Source organism: Budorcas taxicolor, chromosome 5 (assembly GCF_023091745.1).
Source record: "Budorcas taxicolor isolate Tak-1 chromosome 5, Takin1.1, whole genome shotgun sequence".
NCBI classification, from domain to species: Eukaryota; Metazoa; Chordata; class Mammalia; order Artiodactyla; family Bovidae; genus Budorcas; species Budorcas taxicolor.
The window spans coordinates 69,272,286-69,292,317 of NC_068914.1; the positions used below are offsets into that span (position 1 = coordinate 69,272,286).

Genomic DNA, 20,032 nt, shown 5'->3' on the forward strand with positions numbered 1-20,032 from the left:
TGAAGAATGTCACCTGCGTAGTGGCCATCGAGCCATCAGTCACTGCAGCCACCTTCAACTGTGCACCCTGAGGGGATGAAAAACAGGATACTGGCCCCAGATGATTAAGGTGCTTATCAAAGGAATGATTTCAGTGAGCCCAGACTCCCGAAGCTTCCTGGAAGCCTGGCGCACAGCAGGTGCTCAATACACATGTGATGAATTAGGCTGAAAGCAGAATCATTACAAGCGTGACTCTTCTGCGTGGAAGTTGGCCTGACATCTCCCATATAAGATGCTGCTGAGCTGGTGAAAAGGACAGGGAGGAGACACTGGGTGGGAGGGGGTTGGAAGAAGCCCCCCTCAGGGACTACAGGGAGCTCATTCTTCAATCAGTGCCATGCCAAGATGCCTGAGTGACTCCTCTTCCCCAGCATGTGTTGAGATGTAGGTACCACCCAGCTGGGCGTGCTGCACATCAGGGCTGCTGTCCATCAAAGCTCTCAATCTCAAGGTGTGGTCCTGGGAGAAGGGGACACCTCAGACCATGAAGCTTGGAAAGTAAAGGGTAGCCTACTTTTCTGCCTTCTCCCAAAGTGCTAATCAATGGAAAGCTCTGCCTGGCCACTTAAGGAGGCCCTTATTCTCCCAAGTTAACCCCCATCTTTTCTCCCAAGGGCTCTGAAACCCCAGGTCCAGGAAGATCATCAGAGCTCCTAAAAGAAAGCCACAGGGTTCAATCCTCCAGGAATTCTCAGAGCAAAGGTGGCCTCTGAACTTGCCTACAGAGTGACTGGCAGGAGTGCGATATTATAAGCATCTCAGAGTCTGCTGAATCTAGAGAGCGATGGATGGTGAAGACCCAAGCACAAGACCGCTCAAGGCCAAACAGCAAATGCATTCAAGAGAAGGGAGAGGGAATACTCTTCACCAGGGAGGAGCCTGTGAAGGAATGCATAACGTCTCCCAAACTCCAAACTCAACCTCAGCAAACCCTTTGTGAAAGTCCTGGCCATGTGGATTAGACTGGGGTGGGAGTAGGGTTGGAAATGGGGGGGACAGAGTGTAATAATGGGAAAATCATTAAGTACTGACTTCATAAAATTCTAAGGCACTTTAAGGGTGTCTTTCATCTCGGAAATTCTACAAAGGAACCAAAATCATCGCAAGCCTATTTCCAAAAAGCAAACAAAACCTCACTGAGAGATGGTACTATAATTTCTTGAGTTTGCGTCAGTCTGTTTTCTGTAGTTAGAAAAAAGGTGCCGGGTTTGGGTTACGAAGGCAGTGTTCCACTATAAAAACCTGCTGGTTGCTATGGCAACGAACATCTCTGGTCCTCCCTTTTCTGTAGCATCCTTCTTACATCTGAATCAAATCAAAGGACTATCTGTGATGGCCAGGGTTTAGTGCTTCCTCTGCAGGAGGATATAAAAATGCATATACATACATATGCTCATACCCAAAATACATCATCAAAGGGCTAACCAGGGCCTTCCCTCGGGGCTCAGTGGGAAGGAATCCTCCTGCCAGTGCAGGGGACACAGGTTTGATCCCTGGTCCAGGAATATCCCCCAGGACGGGGGAAAACTAGGCCCACGTGCCACAACTACCGAGCCTGTGTCCTAGAGCCCACGAGCCTTAACTACGGAGCCCAAGCGCCACAACTACTGAAGCCCGCATGCCTGCAGCCTGTGCTCCACAAGAGAAACTACTCCACTGAGAAACTTGAGCACCGCAACTGCAGAGCAGCCCCTGCTCACCGCAAATAGAGAAAGCCTGTGTGCAGCAACGAAGGGCTGGCACAGCCATACATATATAAATAAATCTTAAAAAAAAAAAAGAAAGGGGGTGCGAATCAGAGGTGAACCAAAAGCTCAAAAATGGGTACCACTTGTCCTCTCCTTACAAACATCTATCAGGAAATACCCAGGCAGGAGAGCGTGAATATGAAGGGAGGCAAGCTAGGAAGCCTTAGCAGTGGACACTTCTTCCCGCCTAGAGCATCTCAAGGTAGACTCTCGGTCAATTCTTTTCAGAAAGGCTCACATGAGGCCAGGGCTCCCTGGAGCACTGCCATTTTCTGTCTGCAAAACTGTTGACCTGAGCTCCTCCAAGGCAGTGCCCACATCTGACTGGTCATAGGGCCCAGCACAGCGCCAGGCAGGTTCACAAAGAAGCACTTAGGACAATGAAGCGGGCTCTGGAATAAGGCAGCCACTCCTTACATTTTCTACGAACATCTCAAGTTAGAACCCGTCCTGCTTCAACTTGTGCCTGCCTGAGAAGAAAGCCAGGGAACTCTAGATCCACGCTCTTGGGTGTACAGCTTGGGACCTGCAGGGGCCTGCAGTGCAGCTCTGCTACTGGTTTCCATCACTGTGGTCCTGAGTCTTGACCACTGACGCTTCCCCAGACCTGGGGCAAAACAAAGAGTAAATGAGAAGTTACAGCACTAATGTGGTTTATCGTCTCCTTTCCAGGACTAAGGCTGCTCGTCACTTAGCTAGATTTAATTGCAAAACATGTCTGTTTTAGAAAAGCTACGAAAATACCAAAAAGCCGGTGGAAGAGAAATAGAGCTCCCATCGTTCTACTTGTCCAAAGGTTGTGTGTGTGCATGCTTAGCTGCTCAGCCATGTCCAACTCAGGTTCCTCTGTCCACGGGGCTTCTCCAGGCAAGAATACTGCTATGGGTTGCCATGCCCTCCTCCAGGGGATCTTCCCAACCTAGGGGTCGAACCCAGGTCTCCCGCACTGTGGGGGATTCTTCACCATCTGAGCCACCAAGGTAGCCCAAGAATACTAGAGTGAGTAGCCATCCCCTTCTCCAGGGGATCTTCTGACCCAGGGATGGAATCGGGGTCTCCTGCACTGCAGGCAGATTCTTTACCATCTGAGCCACCAGGCTGCCAGTGTCTGTACTTGAATTTCTGTGTCACTACCCTTCCAGGGATTGTGGCCGTTCTGCCTAATGGTTAGAGGTAAAGGCTCGGGAAAGCAGACCAATATGGATTCAAGTTAGAGCCTTTCCACTTTTTACTGGTATAATCATGCTAGAGTCATTTGTCCCTGTTGGAGCCTCAGTTCTTCATGCATAAAATGAGGATAACTGCACTTATTTGCTTTCAGGCAAAATTAAAATGCATACAAACTCTGCTGCTAAGCTGCTAAGTCACTTCAGTCGTGTCTGACTCTGTGCGACCCCATAGACGGCAGCCCACCAGGCTCCCCCGTCCCTGAGATTCTCTAGGCAAGAACCCTGGAACAAATACTATTCAACATACACATAGAATCTAACATCACTATGAACATTTTCTATGACAAATATTAAAATATGGCTTTAACAAATCACTCCTGTAAGTACAGTTATTTGACAAAGTAACTTAAAAATAGACAAAGTTACTTAAAAATAGATGGTACACTTAAAGATATTCTTTTTCCTCTGTCCCAGGAATGTCACTTCAAAGTATCTTTCCTAGAGAAACTCTCCCACAAATATACAGACCTTCTCAGAATCAGCCTGCCTGTCCAGCATTAGGAGTGGCTACAAACACACTCTGGTTTACTCATATACTAAATAATGTACATCAGTATAAATGGGAATGAAGCTGGATAAATTCATAAACATCATGTTCGGAAAAAATAGCCAGTTACAAAAGAGGTGCCATTTATATAAACATTTAATACAAAAAACAGTACTATAAATTGCTGACGGATTCTTTACTTGGTTGGTTGGTTTTTATTTTCCAGAAGGAGAACTGAGCCTCTGACAGTCTTTATGGATTCTCCTCATGTGTAAAACCATTAAAAGGATGAAACACAACAAATTCAGGTTACGGAGACCTCTGAGAAACTAGAAAGGGAGAAGATGTCAAGGTACTGTGTCTGGAACCACTTATTTCTTAAAAAAAAAAAAAAAAATCTGAACACGTGTATACCTGTGGTGAATTCATGTTGATGTATGGCAAAACCAATTAAAAAAAAAAATCTGGTACAAGCATGGCAAAATATTAACATCTGTTAAATCTACGTGGTAGGTCTATGAGTGCCACAACTTAAAAAAAAAAATGATGTAAGCTGCTGTTTCTGATGGCCATTTCATTACCTTATCATTTTGGAATCTGATGTCACTGCATTTACTTCCATAGGACATTAACTGCAACCTTAAAATCAACAACCACAGTAGGCTTAGGAAAATTAATTTAAGAAAATTAAAATCTACTGAGGGTTTAATAAGCTAGTTGCCCTAGAAAAACATCCAGCCTCATTTTAACTTATTGTTTAAATAAACTAAGGATCAATTATCCAATGGTAAAGAACCCACTTGCCAACGCTGGAGATGCAAGAGATGTGGGTTCAATCCCTGGGTCAGGAAGACCCCCTGGAGGAGGGTGCAGCAACCCACTCCAGTATTCTTGCCTGGAGAACCCCATGGACAGAGGCGCCTGGCGGGCTACATACAGTCCACAGGATCACAAAGAGTCGGACACAACTGAAACAATTTAGCACAGACCAGCACAGGGAACTAGATCCCACATGCCGCCACTAAGAGTTTGCACGTCACAACTAAAGATCCTGCATGCTGCCGCTGAGACCCAGAGCAGCCAAAGAGGGGGGATATTATTTACCAACAAAGTAACTGTGATTTCTGAAACGTTCAAAGTATCAGAAAACATAATCTTTGTGTATAGATTTAATATCTCTCTCAACTGTATATGTATTATTCTTATTAAACAAATCAGCTATCATTAACATCACCCCAAATGTGCAACAAATAATTTTTAAAACTGAAGGCTGAGAAGGCATCAACATTAATTTAAAGGAAACCACATAAATATGTGATTATTTCATTCATCTCTTATTTGCCCAAAGAAAAGTTTCAAAAAATGTTTGTTGAAACAGCAAAACCATCTTTAAACAGCATAAAGCTGAAGAGCTCTCCTTTTAATTCTTTCTTTATAAATAGAGCCTAATTTGAGCCCTGAGTACTTAAAATCATTTTAAATTGCCAAAGTGCGATTATACAGAGTGAAGTAAGCCAGAAAGAAAAACACCAATACAGTATACTAACACATATATATGGAATTTAGAAAGATGGCAATGACGACCCTGTATGCAAGACAGCAAAAAAGACACAGAGGTGTATAACGGACTTTTGGACTCAGAGGGAGAGGGAGAGGGTGGGATGATTTGGGAGAATGGCATTGTAACATGTATACTATCATGTAAGAATCAAATCGCCAGTCTATGTCCGACGCAGGATACAGCATGCTTGGGGCTGGTGCACGGGGATGACCCAGAGAGATGTTATGGGGAGGGAGGTGGGAGGGGGGGTTCATGTTTGGGAACGCATTTACACCCGTGGTGGATTCATGTCAATGTATGGCAAAACCAATACAGTATTGTAAAGTAAAAATAAAAATTAAAAAAAATAAATAAATAAAATAAATTGCCAAAGTGCTAGTTAAGTTTCTCAACAGAATTCAATGCGCTCCCACCTACCCAAACAGTAGGAGCGTGTCTGGGTACTAAAACGGACAAAGATGTGGTATAAATAAGAGCCCTCACGGCTCCCACGGTGGTACAGTACATGAATGAGCCGCCTGAATGAAAGGAGACTCTCACTTTAATTTTGGCGCCCACATATCCAACAGATGATGCCAAGGCAGTGAGTACCTCTAAATTGCTCAGCACATGAGGTAAACTTTGGCTGGCTCTATAAAAGAAGTATTACTTGATAATTTGCTTAAGTCAGGAGGTTTTGACAAGCACAGTGGCCTTTCCCAAATGAAAACACATGTAATAAAAGCATACTCGTTTCACCATCATAATACACTCATGGGTCAGCTTACGAAACGTTAAGTGTGAATTTCTGGGTACAACAAACAGTTTCAACTTCCCTCTCTGTCAGACACATGCACTGTAACCCATGTGAACCTCTCGGTAATTAACTTTGGTGCATATAACAACTACTAAATATCTAGTGATATTTAGCAAGCCACAGGAGTAACTTGCAAATATGAGTAATTAAGCCACATATAGCAACGCCTTATTATCTACAAACACGAAATCTTGTTTTATTATGTTAACATGAGTCATAAACCAACTTAAATTCCTAGTACCAAGGATAGCACAAGGGAGCTATAGATGTTTCCTAAGGAGAGGACCAAGCTTTTCCTAAGCTTGAAAGTGGTCTGCTGAGAGTTATTCCTGTTCTTTCATCTCTGGAGCTAAGACGGTGGACCACAATGATTAAGGCAGTAAGAATACATATTCTTTATACTGTAACAGCTTTTGCAAACATATGAAAGGATAAATGAAAGTGAAAGTGTTAGTTGATCAGTCGTGTCTGACTCTTTGTGACCCCATGAACCGTAGCCCACCAGGCTCCTCTTGTCCATGGAATTCTCCAGGCAAGAATATTTGGAGTGGGTTGCCATTTCCTTCTCCAAGACTTTACATTAAATAGAATTTGTTGAGAGGTAACATCTAGTTCAAAAGGGTTGAAAGCAAATTTTTATTTTTAAATGACAAACTCTACCATCTCTTCTGTTTTACCCTTTGGTCTTTCCTTACCGTAAGTGATACTGGAACTATGCCTGTTGAAAGTTTCTAAACACACGAGCTAGAGTTCTCAAAATGCTCCCTTTGTGGGGAGGAGGAGGAGATGGGGAGGAAGAATATCACTCCAGAAAAAATGAACCAAAAGCATAACCTTTGATTCAATACATTTACAACCAGAGAAAGAAGTTTATGAAAATGAAACTATACATATGGACAGCAGTGTATTTTTAAAGAGAAGTAACTGCAAAAAATGGTGCAGGAATAACTATGGCATTTATGTGCAGACATCTTAAAGAGGATCAAATTCTAACTGGATCAAAGATTAAAATATATAAAAAGAAAAATCATACAATGTATTGTAAAACACCATGGTGTTTATGGTTTTTTAAAGAGTCATTTAAAAGGCTATTCTAAGAATGGCACAAACCTTTAGTAAGTGCTAAAATTTTTTAAATTTCTTCCTGGCAAAGTCTGGTTAGCATATATTCCGTGTTTGCTACATGCTACCTCTATATACATGCGAGGTATCATTAAGTCAGTGTGGAAGGCAGAATTCTGAGACCCCAAGACTCCTACGCACTGGTGTATACACCTTGTATGATAACGTCTCCTTGTGTGTAAACAAGACCTGTGAGTAAGATGGGATTTTACCTCCATGATTAGGTTACATTATTTGTCAAGGGTAAAAGAATGTTGCAGATATAATTAAGGTCCCTAATCAGCTGACTTCAGTTCATCAAAAGGTGGAATAACTGAGTGGGCCTGGCCTATCAGGTCTCTAGAGGTGGTGCGACAGAGATACTTGTCTGCTGGCCTTGAAGAAATAAACTGCCACGTTGTAGAGAGGGCCACGTGGCAGGAACAGCAGGCAGCTGGGCAGCTTGTGAGGGCCGAGGGCCTCAGTCCTACAACTGCAAAGAACTTAACTCGGTAAAGAACAGATGAGCTTAGAAAAGGATCCCACGCCTCAGACAAGACTGTAATCCTGGCTGACACCTTGATTTTTAGGCTGATGAAACTTAACGAGAAGAGACGCAGGTAAGCTGGGCCTGAACTCTTGGCTCATGGAAACTGTGTGATGATAAATAGGTGTCGCTTTAAGTTGCTAGATTTGCAGGAATTTGTTACATGACAGGGGAAAATTAACAGACAAAATGACAAACAGAAAAAAAAATATGCAAAACAACCTATTTAATAAGTAAAAACTCCTACCAATCAATGTGAGATTAACAACCCAATAAATAAATGACCAGAATATATAAACAGGTAATTCACAATAAAGAGAAATGTTTATAAGTGTATAAAAATATGATTAACACATTGTACTATAATTACATAAGATGTAACCGTTGGGAAAATCTAGGTGGTGGGAGAGGGTAAATGGACACCTCTGTACTACTTTCTGCAACTTCCTCTGCCTCTAAAATTATTTCAAAATATTTAAAAATACAGGTAATCTCATTCGTATCAGGAAAAATATAAATTAAAATGAGGTACCAGTTTTCACCTACCAGATTAGCAAGCATCAAAAAACCTTGCAATACACTATGTGTCAGAAAAATGTGAGCTGAGGCATGTTGATACATTGATGGTTACATAAACTCTAACAGTTTCACTCTCTACTGTACCTTCAGCTCCTACTGTCTGACACAGGTAACAGCGTTCAATTTCACAATACCATAACTTAAAAGGCACATACCCTTTGATGAGCAAACCCACGTTTAAGAATTTAGCTTTCAAATGGAAGATCTGCTGGAGAAGGGATAGGCTACCCACTCCAGTATTCTTGGGCTTCCCTTGTGGCTCAGCTGGTAAAGAATCTGCCCGCAATGCGGGAGACCTGGGTTTGATCCCTGGGTTGGGAAGATCCCCTGAAGAAGGGAAAGGCTACCCACTCCAGTATTCTGGCCTAGAGAATTCCATGGACTATACAGTCCATGGGGTTGCAAAGAGTCGGTCACAACTGAGTGACTTTCATATATTGTTCACATGTGCAAAAAGAAGCATGCCCCAGTGTGGTGAGTGAGGTGCCTATAGTAATTAAAGACTGAAAGCAATACATGTTTCCTGTAATAAGGAAATGGTTACATAAATTATGGACCACCCATAGACTGGAATCCTGTATAGCAATTATAACAAGTTCGATTAATCTGCATTGATAAAGATCAAGAGTAGAATATGTTTTCCAGCTTCTCAAGTCCCACTGAGCAATTTCACAGCATACCCACATTCACTTATTTGGTCAGTATTTACATGTCCCAAGTATGTATCATGCTCCATGTCTGGATAAAAAGGACGTAACTATCCCCATGTGAGAAGATGGAGCAAGCGCCCACAGGCAGAGAGGGGAGGCAACGGAGCCCACAAAGAACAGAGACCAGGGCTCAAGGGACAAGAGGGCATAGAAGACATAGGTCAGATGAAGAGGCTCGGGTGACAGGCTGGGATTCTGTCCTGCTGAAGGATTTAAAGCAAAATCTTGACAAGACACTCAGTGAAGCACACAGTTACTGTAAAAACCAAGCAGGGGTCCAGCTGGAGAAGCTCAGGATCTGGAGACCATGTGTGATTTCATGAGAGATGTCTTAGGGCATCTCAACTTGAGCACTTCCAGTAAGCTGCGTCACCCAGGCACACCCCTGCACCGCATACGTGCGAAGACCTCCAGAACCCTGAGGACAGCATGAAGTCCTCTTGAAACATGCCATCTTGCGTACTGGAGTCACAGGATATACTTGACACATTGCCCTCGCTTGGAGAAATATTTACAAGCAGATGTCTCAAGCACCTGGACATGCTTCCCTTAACCATGTTCCTTTATTAGTTCTTCATCCAACATTTAAGGATGGAGTCAAAGGAGCAAGCTATTCCACTGCATTTCTACAACCTTCCTGTCTTCTGAGCTCTTAATGGCTGAAGCTTTCAAGCACCATCCTGGATGCCAACACACAGCCTGAACAGCTCTTACTGAATGGATCTTATATTTTCAGATAAGTTAAAATCTATGCCAACTAGTGTTCAGTCTCAAATCGAGGCCACCTGCTCCAATTAGTGAGATTAAAATAGTATACCACTGACTATCTGAAGTCGAGTCCCAAGTCTTCTGGATTATCACAAAATCTTTACAAAAACACAGAAAAAAAAAAAAAAAAAAGGAGAGAATTTTGGTCCTAACACACAGTTGCACACACAGGAGTAAATATATCCAGGTGATGAAGTATAGCTTTCTCTAAGGACAGACTTTATTTCTGGACAAGTGCTTACATCAAAATTTCTGAAAAAGGCTGCAGCTCAAGGCATCATTTAATTTCCTTACAACAAGCTTACAGATACAGCTTAATTAGATTCAACTTTACTTCAGAAAAACACAGAGCTTAAATTTCTTCTCCACCCATCTTTCTGTCCCTGCCTGAAATTCCCAAAGAACCTGCATCTTCTGGATGTTCCACTGTTTAGCCCCACGCCCTCCATTGTCTCAGTTTTTCTCAGGTCATCAGAAGACTAGAAAGACAGCCTGGAACACAACTCTCAATTTCCCAACCTCTCCCAAGCATTCCTATCCCAACAAGCCTGCCTTCAACTCACCAGAGTGTGCTTTTGTTCATCCCAAACATTCAATTATTTAAATTTTTGCCATCCATGAGAAGAAGAAAAATCTCTTAGCATTTTCAAGACCAAAGGTCTTAACTGTTTCATAAAGGAAGAGAGATGATGACACATCAAGGCTAGTGTTTTCCTGAATGATTCTGAATCATTTTAGGTGGACAAAATTGAAAGCATTAAATACACACAGAATCAGAGAGAGTGAGTTAGTTCCTTGAAAACAATCCTCAACCCAACACAGCTGTTTGAGGCTGGGAGAGAGTCTGGGTTCTGCGCTAACAGCCCCTTTACCAAGCTCCCACGTTTGCTCATCCCCTTTTTTATCTGGTGCAGAGGCCTCAGAGGCCCAGACGATATTCACCTAGAGTAGTTAACACTGCTGTTGTTTTTTTAGTTGCTCAGTTGTGTCTGACTCTTTGCGACCCCATAGACTGTAGCCCCCCAGGCTCCTCTGTCCTTGGGATTCTCCAGGCAAGAATATTGGAGTGGGCTGCCATTTCCTTCTCCAGGGGATCTTCCCAACCCAGGGATCGAACCCGCATCTCCAGCACTGGCAGGTGGATTCTTTACCACTGAGGTACCAGGGAAGCCCAAACTGATTTAGAAATATTAAATAAATTAAGTTGCTGGTGGTCTGCGTAGGAGGTGTGGGAATGAGTGAGGTCTGGGGAACTCTGCACTAGACAGAGGATGACTCAGTGTCAGAACAACCCACACTGTGATGGGTCTGCCAACCCCACTTCTCACGGTCATTCACACAAGCAGGCAGGGGGAGGAGCGGCGTCCCAGGTTGACTCCAGACTCTGAACCCTTCGCTCCAACCCTCAAATCTGGAAGCAAATTGAGGGAGTGGTGTTGGGGATGAAGAGGAAAAGGCGGTTGAGAAAATTTAGGAAGCAAACCATTGGATGTGGTGGGTAAGGGGGCTGACTGAGTGGGCTTCCCCGGCATCCAGTTTGGGGACTGTGGGAAAAGAATTCATCAGGAATTGGGGGCGGGGGTGTGAGAAAACAAATTAAGTTTGGCACACAGACTTTGAGGTGCCCGTGGACATCTGCACAGAAACATGAGCGCACAAATATGAGAGAGAAAGCTGCACGGGCGTGTCCGACTCTGTGACCCCATGAACTGGAGCCCACCGGGCTCCTCTGTCCATGGGATTTTCCAGGCAAGAATACTGGAGTGGGTTGCCATTTTCTTTCCCAAGGGATCTTCCCAACCAGGGACTGAAACTGGGTCTCCTGCATTGCAGGCAGACTCTTTACCACCTGAGCCACCAGGGAAAGGGTAGAAACATACTATGTAATAAAGCCACACCTAGGTTGAGCTCTCAGGTCAGCTCATGAGGCAGGAAGTACACACACTTTCACGCAAGGAGGCGTGCCCCTCAGGACAGACGTGCCAGCTCCCGGAAGGTGATAGACCCCACCCCTGGCTTCCCCCAGGGTGCCATCGCACGACTGTTTCTTAGGCTAAGAAGCTGATGATGTTGCTGGCTTGTGTTCAGGGGCTGTGTTGTATGGAAATTATATATGCCAAAGACAAAGGGTGCTGGAAGATGCTCTCAAAAGAGACTCACAGGAACGGAGCGCTTCAGAGGTGACAGAAGACTGAGGCTGAAATTCTAAGTTAAATCCGCACGTGATGTATTCTATGACTTTTGCATCTGGTACATGTTTTTTCCCAATACCCTTTCCCAACAGGTAGGAGGTCAAGACAAAGATGAACTCACATCACAAAACTTGATTTTGGGGGTGGGGGGAGGAAAGGACCATAACAGGGACCTCAGAAAAGATTTTTTAAAAAAATTTTCATCACACCCCACAGCATGTGGGACATTAGTTTCCTCCCCAGAGATTGAACCTGTGCCCCTGCAATGGAAGGCAGAGTCTTAACCACTGAACCACACTGGAAGCCCCAGAAAAGAGAATTTTAAAACAGTCACAGCAGATCCAATACAGCTAAGTAGTTTAATATATGAATTGTTACCCCTCCTATTCACTCCAACCCCACCAGAAATCTGGAAATAAATTCAGAAGCATAATGGCCTACCACTAAATTATTCAAATTCACTTTTTTTACCCAAAAATCACAAAATTTTAAATCTGTTCATTAGTTAATTCTCTACTGAAAATAATTTTTTTCATCAACTTTGAGATGTTTATCACATAACTTAGCAATTAGTATGGTATTTAAAGCGCTTTAAGGACTTCCCTGGTGGCTCAGACGGTAAAAGCGTCTGCCTACAATGTAGGAGTCCTGGGTTCGATCCCTGGGTCGAGAAGATCCCTCTGGAGAAGGAAATGGCAACCTACTCCAGTACTCTGGCCTGGAAAATCCCCTGGATGGACGGAGGAGCCTGGTAGGCTACAGTCCATGGGGTCACAGTCGGACACGACTGAGCAACTTCACTTTACTTTGAAGTGTTTTAAGTAGCTTTCTTTTAAGAAAGCCTCTTCTAAGACAGGAGCTGGTATAGTACTTAGTCCTTCAATCAGTTTGTATTCTTTCTCTCTGGTTACAGTCTGGTTGGATTTATTCTTGCAAAGTATAAATAGAATGATGTGGAGTTAAATGTCTGGATTCTCTTCCAGTGCTAACACGGTGAAATCTTTAAGTCTAACTTTCCAACCTCTGCCTTAAGGGTTAGAAGGATATGCCCGCCCAGTGAAGCTTGAGTCTCACAAAGAGATCCTGTGAGGCCAGAAAGTGACTCAACTATCACAAGAAACCACCCTTGTTTTGTCCTTCCACTGCTCATCCTTCAGAGAAAACACACCAGGAAGAATATGACTCTTTAACAATGTCTTTAAGTTGTAAGCTTATTCAACAGCCTTGAAGATGTCCCCAACTACTGTCAAAATTCTTACGCCCTAGGCATTATAAGAAGTTTATAAACGATCACTCTAAATTGTTCATCCACCGAATGCTTACTGGGAACAACCACCCACCTGCAGAGTACCAGCAGTGTGCAATTTCCTAACAATCTCGAGTGTGCAGTCTGGCGGGCCCCCAGCAGAGGTGGAGCACATTCATCCCCAAGCCCTGAGCAGGTTTCTTAAGACAGAACTGCTCTTCTGCACTCAGCTCAGAGGCAGAAGACTGGGAAGTGGCTAAAATGCCAGCTCTGGGATTAGATCTGGATTCGTCAAACCCAAGCACCACTATTTCCCAACAGCCACAGGCCTTGGACAAATCACTTAACCCACCTGGGCTTTAACTCCCCCATCTGTAAAACATAAGTATAAATAGGATATCGTGAGGATTACGGAGTGTATTTGAATTGTTTACTATTGGTACCTGGTATATAGTAAGGAACTGGTTCAGTTCAGTTCAGTCGCTCAGTCGTGTCAGACTCTGCAACCCCATGAATCACAGCACGCCAGGCCTCCCTGTCCATCATCAACTCCAGGAGTTCACTCAGACTCACGTCCACTGAGTTGGTGATGCCATCCAGCCATCTCATCCTCTGTCATCCCCTTCTCCTCCTGCCCCCAATCCCTCCCAGCATCAGAGTCTTTTCCAATGAGTCAACTCTTTGCATGAGGTGGCCAAAGTACTGGAGTTTCAGCTTCAGCATCATTCCTTCCAAAGAAATCCCAGGGTTGATCTCCTTCAGAATGGACTGGTTGGATCTCCTTGCAGTGCAAGGGACTCTCAAGAGTCTTCTCCAACACCACAGTTCAAAAGCATCAATTCTTCAGCGCCCAGCCTTCTTCACAGTCCAACTCTCACATCCATACATGACTACTGGAAAAACCACAGCCTTGACTAGACGGACCTTTGTTGGCAAAGTAATGTCTCTGCTTTTCAATATGCTATCTAGGTTGGTCACAACTTTTCTTCCAAGAAGTAAGCATCTTTTAATTTCATGGCTGCAGTAACCATCTGCAGTGATTTTGGAGCCCCAAAAAATAAAGTCTGACACTGTTTCCCCATCTATTTCCCATGAAGTGATGGAACCAGATGGGAACTGGTACCTATTGGCTATTATCACTGTTGCTGCATTCTTCTCTTTACTTACATTCAATTTTTGCCTTCTTATAGAGGAACAATCGACACAGACACTACATTCTCCTTCAAGCAGCATCGCCCTCTCCCAAGTCAGTGGAAGCAGCTGGATTATGCATAGATCATATATCCCCATGTTCCTTTTCTGAGGAATGTGAAGTCCTCACTCTGATTCACAGTACAGTGATTCATGGTTCTCTTCTCTCTCACCACTCCCCCCTCACCACGCTCCACTGAAAACATGAAAACACAGTTAAACAAAGAAATGGCAGGGCTGAAACAAAGTCAAGCTGGGCTTGACTTAGCAGCCTCTCCTAAGTCAAGACCTGGGCAATTTCCACCCAGAAGCACGAGGCTCATTTCTGACCTTAACGGCAGACCTGGAAATTAAGGCAGTGGGTCTGAAGCAAACACATCCTGTGATCCAACTTGGTAGCAGCTGTCTTGGTGTTCCACAGCGGATGTGACAAGCGGGCGTGTTGCTGGAGGCTGGCAATTCGTTTTCCTCTAAAGGGAGAACCAGTGAGCCCACAGCAAAGCATTGCTCAAAAAACACAACACATCAATCCATTCATGCTATACTGAAGACAGTTACAACTCACACATTCATCTACCGACCATCCCTTTAATTAACTCTTTAGAAGAAAACAAATCACTGATTAAAAATTGTACTCACAGACCACTCACTCAAGTTACCCCTTCACCAGGTCAGTGTCACCTACAGAAGTCTTGTTTCCACTCGCTCTGGTTTCTGTTCAGGAAGTAAGCATGCAATCATCAACTTATCACATCATTGCCCAACCATTTTCACAGTGAGAAGGGCTCTGACATCTTCCTCTCCCTGACTGCCTCTGGCCATTACTCATCATGCAGTTCTGGATCTATTTCCAAACCTCAGAAGGTTTAAAGATGTACTACAGGTGGCAACTATGCCGGACACAGGTTTTACTTCAGACACTAGAGACTTGTACGTACTATCATCACTTCCTCCTATAAAAGAGAAGGGTATTTCCTGGGGCTACAAGGATAAAAAAGATACATTCACTAGATACTAAATTTCCAGAGTGGCCAGACTGTTTCATCACCCATATCTTGCTGATGCCTAGAACAGCAGCAAGCACAGAGAAGGGGCTCAGAAATATTTGCTGAATGAAGCCTCGTGCTCTCCCAGCACCGTGTCTATCGTTCATAAACATGTAAGCAATCAACTGATGAGGAATGTGCAATGGAGGAAGGTACCACATGCTAAAAATCCGAAAAAAGTCTCTATATTATTCACGAAATCAGCAGTCTTTCCATTCTCAAGCTTATGAATATGTGTTTCAGATCAGTCGCTCGGTCATGTCCGACTCTTTGCAACCCCGTGGACTCCAGCACGCCAGGCTTCCCTGCCCATCACCAACTCCTGCTTGCTCAAACTCATGTCTTACATAGCAATAACAAAAACTGGATACCATCTATTGAGTCTTACTGTGTACCTGACATTTTATAGACATGACTCATTTATTACTAACAACACCTCAACGGTGTGGAAGAGGAAGCTAAGGCCTAGGATAACTGTAAGGTCCAAGGTCGAGTGCTTAGTAAGCAGCCCTAACTAGCAGAGGATCTGTCTTCTGCGGGCTAGCCGCATGAAAGCGGTTCTGTAGACGGAACAGTCTGGTCTGTGCAGGCAGGATGGAATAGAAGTTGATGACATCCGAGAGTAATGAGGAAGCTAAAGCACCAGCTATCTCCTCCTGAGGTTGTAAATGGCTAAACCAAGGTGGGATGTCTGGGGAACACAAGAAGAAGGAAAGGAATCCAGAGGAATGTCAGAGATCCAGGGGCATGGCTGACAGACTAGAGATGGGGGGAAGGCAGGCACTCCAGACAACTAGCGGTTCTGATCAGTGGACCAACAGCATAAGGAAAAAAAATTATTTACCTCACACATGGAGAAAAACAGCTACTACTGAGTATATGCAACCACTGTTTTTACAAATTCTCTTATGAAGACTCACAATCACTCCCCAAACTGGGGATTATTATCACCTCTTATGCATGGGCAACTGGAGGCTTGGAAAGGTTAGAGCCTGCCCAGCAGTCACCCCGTTGGGAAGTGTGAAGAGCCAGCTAAGATCCAAGTCTTCTGCTTCCAGAGCCCCAGCTGTCGACACTAGACCCTAGTGGCTGAAGATGGCTTTTTAGGACACTTAAAATTAGAACTGACAAAAATTTGATTCAGACATAATTAATAAAAACCAGTTACTATATAGAAAGCGGACTCCCTATATTCTTAAATAGATAATAGGCTTTAACTATCTAGGACATGAAAAAAAAGTAAGATTCTAATTATGTACGTTCTTTCTTTTAAAATAAAGGGATATAATGTGCAGCGAGTTTTAACATGTACCATTTCTGAGTTTTACCCAGATGAAATTTAAAAATGTGAATGACCCTGACTTGTCAGCTTAGAGACAATCACAGAATTCATCAGTTACATTACATTTTCACCAAGGGGGGTGGGGGGGAGGAATTTAGGTTAATCCACCTGGCTGTAAAAATAGACTTGTGCACTGTTAAAATAGTACACTGCCTCATTATTATTCTAGTCTCAAAGGCTTAAACAAGCTCAGCAAGCAAGATGTCTATTTTCCCTGCTCTCTCAACAGGGTATCAATTTTGAACACAGAAAGTGACCATTCGGTAAACAAGACCTTGATCTCACTGAGTCTTGGCCCCCACCCGGGGGAAACTTCTTATCTCTGAAAGGTTAATCAACTCCTCACACACACCTCCATTTCTCATAATGTTTTTAGGGGAGCTAATTTACCAAATAAGTCCACGAAAAGGTTCTTTTTAAATCCTATGTTAGAACCTTACTGTATGGCACAGGGAACTCTACTCTATGCCCTCTGGTGACCTAAATGGGAAGGAAATCCAAAAGAGAGGGGATATAGGTAAACGTATAGTCAATTCACTTTGCTGCACAGCAGAAACTAACACAACACTGTAAAGCAACTGTACTCCCATCGAAAAATAAATAAATGAACCCTATACTAGACGATTTATTGTCAAGGCAAAGGTGACATCAAGAAATTAAGTATCAGTGTTCCTTGAGGTTACCCTCAGCATCACATACTTGCTGAGTATAAAGAAAATGTGTTTTTATAGCTACATTCAAATGAGTACCACAAAACAGGAGTTAAAATCATCTAATGGGATGCTTTCTGCATGGGAAAATTGCTTCCGCCTGGCCTGCATTATAGCAGTCTTATGGCAGCCTTCAGGACAGATCAAAATTGTATCAGCCCCATCTGAGTAAAGGTCTCTGCCGTAGAACTTGTGATCACAGCGCACTGAAGTTCTAGCCTTCCTCAATTTGATTTTGTCCAGTGCTTACAAGATTTCACTTGCCCCATATAAGCTAATTTAGAATAATCAGTATATATATGTCTAACACAGTTTTAATATATGGTCTATATAAAAACCAGGTGTCTCCATGTAGTACTTTAACACGGTCAACAGAATTTTAAATAAAATAAGAAACCCCCTTCACAAACAGTTCCCCTACTTTAACAGGAGAGATGGGTGTGGAAATGGAACAGCAGCAGATACAGCAGAGATAAAGTCTGTCGCTGACTTACACATCTGCTTTGCCACTTTCCATCTCAGTAGTTAAGCTAAAAAGAGCTGAGTTTTGGAAAGTTCCGTGTGCTTTTGCCAAATTGCTTAAATGGTTCACAATGAGCCATCCCTCCCTCAAAGATTACTAATCCTGCTGTTTACACGAAGATTATCACAGTTGTGACAAGAGAAACCCAGCTTCCACACTTTTTTCAAACCTGAAATGTCTTCCGTCGACTACAACACTATGGACCACACATCCTCCTGACTACAAAGTCATCAGAAAAAGATCTTCATCTTCCTTTGCAGTTAACAGTGTATTAGTCAGCAGCCATCTCTCAACAAACGTCTAACTTTGGGTAACCAAAGATTTTTTATTGTCAATATTTTCTTACAAATGCAGTTTCTAGTTATTTTCACTACAAACTGTTATGGAACTTTTAATAAAGTGCAGAAAAAGAGAGGGAGAATTCTTTTGTGGGGAGGGGAGAGCGGGCTGGATGCTGGAGATAAGTATTACTCCACTAAATGTACTTAATCCGAAAAAATTAAATCATTTTGTTGAACTGATTAACAGATGCGAGCACGATCCTACCGCCTGAACTTTAAGCAGAGCCTGGCACTCAACGACTAACATCGTGCAAGAGAGCAGTTAGCGCAAAGAACACCTTCAGGCAATCCTCGCCCGAACAAATGCCAGGCGGAGGAGGTGCAGTTCTAAACGGCAGTTCAATCAGTCAAGGGGAGAGCCAAGTGTTCAACCTGGACGATCAAACATCCCTAAAAGAGCAAAGCGATCCCCGAGGCAGGTGAGGCTTCCTCTCTCCGGAGGGACCGGCCCGCAGGCTGAGGCCTCCCTCCCTGTTCGAGCATTACATGGTTCGTCTCCGCTGCTCACTCTGAAAAGCTATTTTCGCCCACAGCCAAAATCAGCAACAGCAAATTACACAGCAAACAATGGAGAGGGCGCCTGCTCCTCACGACTAGAAACTCTGTACAGGCAGCGCGCAAGACCGACTTTTCACTGGGGCAAAGCCCGGAGGAGCGGCCGCGAGAAACCGGGAAGCGGGGTCTGCCGCCTGTCCACGCTCCGGCCGCGCACAGCCCCGAGCCCGAAAGCCCCGACGGCTGGGGAGGCGCGGCGGCTGCACTTGAGTTTAGGAAGCTGGGAGGCCGAACGCCCGGGACACGACCACGCGGGCGGCGGGATCCCCTCGCGTCTGGCCCCGCGCGGCGAGCGCTCCCTGGCGGAGAGGGCGGCGGAGCGCCGGTCGTCGAGGAGACCCTGGCGCGGCGGGACAGACGAGCTGCGGTGGGCCTCGGCTTGGCGCTGCTCCCACCCCGGAGGGGAACTGGAGGTCTCGGCACCGCGCGGGCCGAGCTCCCACGCCCCCCTTCCCATCCCCGTCAGCCCGAAAGGTGCAGGGAAGTCCCGGCTCCGAGCCGCAGGGAAGGGAGGGAGGGAGCCGGCGAAACGCGCAGGGCGAGGTCGTCCCCGCGGGAGCCCACGCCCACCCAACCTCGCCCCTGGGAGGGCGCCCCCACCGCCACAACGACCGCGACCCTCACCCTTCTCTTGTAGTGGTGGTGCCGGCCCGGGTCGGAATAGGTCCGGTCCACGGTGAGCGCCGTGTCGCTGCCCGGCATCTCGGCGCTGGCGCCGGGAACTTTCCCGGGGTCCAGTGCCGCCGCGCCGCGAGCTGCCGGCGTGCTCTGGCTCGGGCTCGCCCGGGGGAGCCTCGGCCAGGGGGCGGTGCGGGCTCCCGCAGCTGCTGCCAACACCCGCGCGGCCGCCCCGCGCCGCCGCCACTGCCGCTGCCGCGGAGTGGGGAGGGCCGGGGAGGCGGGGCCGGGAGGCGAGTCTCCGCCCCCTCCCGTCTCTGCCGCGCCCCCTGCGCGCCCCGCCCTCCAGAGACCCTCTCCAGGTGCCTCGGCTCTGCCTCCCTCGCTTGCTTACACTGGATGACACCTCCTTCCACACTGCCCTCTTTTCACTCAAGAGATGAGTGGCATCTCCACTATTTGTTGACTTACCTGATGAAAGATGGATTTTGGTCAAGATGTTGAGGTATGCCTTTAATGCTTCCTTTCACGTCACTCGTATTCAACATGCACTTATGGGACATCGTGCTAGGCCCTGGGGTGGGGATCAGAATTCTTTTTTTGTGTCTGAGGTCTTTTTTTTTTTTAAGTGCTCATGTTTTTCTTCTGATTCCACTGAACAAAGACTACACTTCCCCTTAAACAACCATCTATAATGTTA

At 45.0% G+C, this 20,032-nt stretch overlaps 1 protein-coding gene across 1 annotated transcript in view; it reads right to left on the bottom strand.

Annotated features, from left to right (window-relative positions):
* The window catches only part of TMCC3 (transmembrane and coiled-coil domain family 3), a 70,577-nt gene extending 51,050 nt beyond the window's left edge, over positions 1–19,527 (bottom strand). The window contains exon 1 of the mRNA XM_052640054.1: positions 19,339–19,527. Coding sequence (XP_052496014.1) covers positions 19,339–19,416 — 78 coding nt within the window. The 5' untranslated portion in view covers positions 19,417–19,527. The remainder of the gene's footprint in view (positions 1–19,338) is intronic.
* Positions 19,528–20,032: the final 505 nt, after the last annotated feature.